Consider the following 4,713-nt stretch of genomic DNA (forward strand, 5'->3'; position numbering starts at 1 on the left):
AGGAAGCCTCCTATGGTGTTTCTCTGCTCGCATAAGGCTTACTGTTGCAAGTGACCTCCAACTTCTACCATCAGGTCCCAGATTTTCCCTCTGGGGTCACACAGAGCCCTGTTCCCTCAACCCAGGCAGCCCCTCAGAGATCTGAGCACAGTGGCCCATGTTCCCAACATTTCTCTTCTCCAGGCTGAACCCTGCCAGCCATTCTCACTGTCCTGCAATTGAGATGTTTTCCAGTCCCTTTGCCACCTGGAAGGTCCAGCTGATGGGGCATGTCCAGAGGCAAGGCATGACTTAAAGGGGTTCTAGCCCCGGCATACCACTGAGTTCTCGTGTAATGAGCTCCCTCCCCTGTATAATGAAGGGACTCAACTTGACAATTCCTAGGGCCCTTACAAGTCTCAAGGTTAAGGATTCAACAGGTAATGGTCAGGGCCAAATGACATCACCATGGTAACTCTACCAAAACACTAAAGACCGGCAGATGCATACAGTTAACCTACCTTTCATAAAAGGTGTGTTTCTGAAAAACGCATCTAAGCTAAGACCATTTTAATGTGTGTGGGGGCACTCACTGAAGTTTTCCACCCAGCGAACACCCGAGGGCAGGGTCTGGACCCGATTTCTCCCTGTACCCCTGGCAGTGCTGAGGCCGCACCCTCCCTGCACACAGTAATCTCCCCCAGCAAGTTGACTGAGTGGATAAAAATCTAGCAGAAAATCTTTTAGTAATAAATAACCATGCAATTTAATAGAGTGATTAGTTTATAACTACAGAGCCTTTTTTTTTTTTTTTTTTTTGAGATGGATTCTTGCTCTGCCACCCAGGCTAGAGTGCAGTGGTGTGATCTCAGCTCACTGCAACCTCTGCCTCCCGGGTTCAAGTGATTCTCCTGCCTCAGGCTCCCAAGTAGCTGGGATTACAGGCATGCGCCACCACGCCTGGCTAATGTTTGTATTTTTGTGTAGACGGTGGTCTCGCCATGTTGCCCAGGCTGGTCTCGAACTCCTGACCTCAGGTGATCTGCCTGCCTCGGCCTCCCAAAGTGCTGGGATTATAGGCGTGCCTGGCCCAGATCTATTTTGAAGAAGTGACTTTAAATTTCAGAATTTTGAATATTTACCTGAACATATTTCATATTTATAATTTAAACTAAAGAAAATTTAGAGAAAACTTGTGTACACCACCAAATCTCTCCTGCTGCTCTACCCACTCCCTCTGGTAAAGGAAAAAATGGAGGCAAAGAGAGGCGAAGGGTGAGTGACCAAGTTAGAATGAGGAAAAGGAAATCCCGGACTGCAGGTTACATTCAGTCATCCCATCGCTTAGTGTCCTTCAATCTAGAATTGTTCCCCTGTCTTACCTCATGTCTCATGGCCTTGACATTTGACTGATATAGGCGGGAAATTCTGTAGAATGTCCCTCAATTTTCATTTCTGGGTAATTTTAAAGCCTCAGTATCATCCCTTTAGAGAAGACTTCTCTGATCCCACAGCCTTGGTTAAGGGTTCTATTATGTCCTTTCACAGCACCATAAACTTTTCATAGCACTTATAATTGCAATAAGTAGTTCTGTGTAATTGTGTTTAGCGTCTGATGTCCCATCTCAGTCACCATAGGCTACATCATGCGGCCATAACAAACAATAGCAAAGTCTCAGTGGCTTAAGACAAAAGGCTTATTTTGCCCTCACTACCTACCCATTTTGTGTGGCAGGGAGCTCTGCTGCCCAGGGATTATCCAGGGATAATCATCCAGAGATAAGGCTGATGGAGCGGCCATTCCAACAGTCCTGTCACTTAGCTAGACAGAAAGACCTTGAGGGCCTTGAACTGGCAACTAAATACTTGCCCTAGAAGTGACACTGGTTCTTCTTTCTACAACACATCAGCCAGAATGAGTTCCGTGGTCCTACCCAACCATGAGGTGGGCCCAGAAAGGCAATTAATCTAGCAGCATCAACAGCTTTTACTCTTCCCAAATAAACTCTCGGCTTCATGAAAGCAGCTGCCAGCTCTGCTTGTTTTAACCAATGTGCCCAGCACATAGTGACCTGATAAAAATATGTGTTCAACAGATAAAGGACTCCCTTCTTGGCAAAATGAGTAAGGGACTCTTAGAACAGCAACAAAAACCTAAGGTAGGCACTCACTCTGGGATTCACCAAGGTTAGCTGAGCAGGAGAAAGACAGGGGGTGGGGGCACCTGGACTTACCTGTTGTGCCCATTTCTTCTTTTCCTCCTCATGTTGCTGGAGAATTCTGGTTATATCCTTCTGGTGCCGCTCAGCCTCCTCTGATGCACAGAGCTGGACAGTTATAGCTAGAGATGAAAAAGCAAAAAAAAAAATCTCACAGAGTGGAAGTACAGTCAGAGCTGGCAGAGAGAGTGTGGGAAATGGGGCTAAGGAATGAGAACTCTGGTCTCTGCCTCAAGAATGATCTCAGGTGGGACCAGTCTCCAGAAACAGCCCCTCAAGTCTCTTTGGATTTGGAGATCCTCTTTCAAGAAATAAGCCAATGGTCTTATTTTGTCCCCGGTCTCCGTGTTCTATCCCATTTAAAAAAAAATCAGTTAAAAAGCCATCAGATATGATGGCTTGCACCTATAGTCCCAGCACTTTGGGAGGCTGAGGTGGGAGGATCACTTGAGACCAAGAGTTGGAGACTAGACTGGGCAACATAGTGAGACCCTGTCTCTTTAAAAAAAAAAAAAAAAGGCTGGGCATGATGTCATGCACCTGCAGTCCCCGCTACTAGGGAGACCAAAGCAGGAGGATGGCTTGAGCACAGGAGTACGAGGCTGCAGTAAGCTATGACTGCACCACTGCACTCCAGTCTGGGCAACAGAGCAAGACCCTGTCTCTAAAACAATAATAATAATAATTTAAAAATTAGTTGTTGATGTTTAACAGCTGGGGAGTTTTTACTTAATAATTCTGATTTCCAATTTTTCTTGAAGAATTCAAAGAAGAACTGGCAATTTATGCCTTCATGTCAACCACGGGCTGGAGCCAGAAGCAGCTGCCTCCTCTTTGGCTGGCCAAGATGCGGCTCTGCAGCTGGCTACAGTCTTCACCTCCTGCTATTATTAAAAATGTATACAAAGGGCCACATGTCGTTTGCTTTACCTGCTGGGGCCCATGAGCATCTGAGCGTGTGGCCCCTCACCTTTATCATCTCCTCAGCTGGTAGTAGAGGGTGCTACTTGAGAGCAGGAAGCAAACACAACCAGGAAGTCTAGCCTCTGCTTAAGGAAACTCCAAAACAGGCTCTGCCAATGCCACACCACCAAGTCTATCAGATGCTAGGTATGACCTAAGTTGGTGGTCATCCTCTCTGTGTCTCAGTTACCTAATACATGGGATCAGGATAATTATAGCACCTACTACATGAGTGAGGCTGAGATGATTAAATCAGGAAACAATGGCAATAAAAATAACAAAAGCAGGGTAGGAGGACTGAGAACTTACCATGCCTGCAACATGTCCAGCACTGTTCCAAGTACCACAGAGGGATGACTGACTCACCTGCTCCTCACAGCTACCCAATAGTCGTGAGTAATGTTATTACCCCCAACCTACAGACGAGGAAGCTGAGGCTCAGAGGAGTCATGCAACTTGTTCAAGGTCACCCAGTTCAAAATTAAGGAAGCAGGGATATGAACCTACACAATCTGTTTCCACAGCAAATACTCCTAACTACCACCTTATCCTGCTTGCTTGTGCACAAAAGGAAATGTAGGCCAGGCACGGTGGCTCACACCTGTAATCCCAGCACTTTGGAAGGCCGAGGTAAGTGGATCACTTGAGCCCAGGAGTTCAAGACCAGGCTGGACCAAAATACAAAAATACCTCTACCAAAAATACAAAAAATTTAGCTGGGCGTGGTGGCAGGTGCCTGTAATCCCAGCTACTTGGGAGGCTGAGGAAGGAGAATCGCTTGAACCTGGGAGTTGGAGGTTGCAGTGAGCTGAGATCCTGCCACTGCACTCCAGCCTAGTAACAAGAGCGAAATTCTGTCTCAAAAAAATAAAAATAAAGATAAAAAATGAATATATGTATAGCATATATATATATATTACTAAAAATGCAGCTTCCTCAGCCCCATTGAGATTTTTATTTATTTGGTCTGTGGTAGGTCCCTAGAATCTGCATGGTGAAAATTCTAGCATGGTGAAACCCTGTCTCTACTAAAAATACAAAAAAATCCCAGCTACTTGGGAGGCCGAGGCAGGAGAATCGCTTGAACCCGGGAGGCAGAGGTTGCAGTGAGCCAAGATGGCACCACTGCACTCCAGCCTGGGCCACAGAGACTCCATCTCAAAAAACAAAAAAACCTGGTGCAGGCCGGTTGCCGTGGGTCACGCCTGTAATCCTAGCACTTTGGGAAGCCAACGAGTCTGGATTGCTTGAGCCTAGGAGTTTGAGACCAGCCTGGGCAACATGGTGGTTGCCCAGGCACTTTGGAAGTACTCAATAAATGTTCCTTATTATTCAGGAAATGTTCTCTAAATGTTTATCAGTGCTCATGACAAGCATTACAGCCTAATACTAGTGTTGTTGGCATTATTATTAATGTTAGCATTATTATTAGAAAATTCCATAAGCAAGGTCTGGCAACGGATAAGGAAGAAATGTGAGGATGAGGCCGACCCAATGCTGGTCAGTCCTGTCAAGACAGGAGGAGTGAGCTGGTGCCACTCAGTCCCAGAGG

General features: G+C 46.1%; 1 protein-coding gene across 1 annotated transcript in view; it reads right to left on the minus strand.

Annotated features, from left to right (window-relative positions):
* Window positions 1-4,713, minus strand: part of CCDC69 (coiled-coil domain containing 69) — a 49,880-nt gene that overhangs the window by 24,720 nt on the left and 20,447 nt on the right. The window contains exon 3 of the mRNA XM_011931619.1: window positions 2,214-2,320. Coding sequence (XP_011787009.1) covers window positions 2,214-2,320 — 107 coding nt within the window. The remainder of the gene's footprint in view (window positions 1-2,213; window positions 2,321-4,713) is intronic.

This window comes from Colobus angolensis, unplaced genomic scaffold, assembly GCF_000951035.1.
Source record: "Colobus angolensis palliatus isolate OR3802 unplaced genomic scaffold, Cang.pa_1.0 Scaffold90, whole genome shotgun sequence".
In the NCBI taxonomy this organism is placed as follows: domain Eukaryota; kingdom Metazoa; phylum Chordata; class Mammalia; order Primates; family Cercopithecidae; genus Colobus; species Colobus angolensis.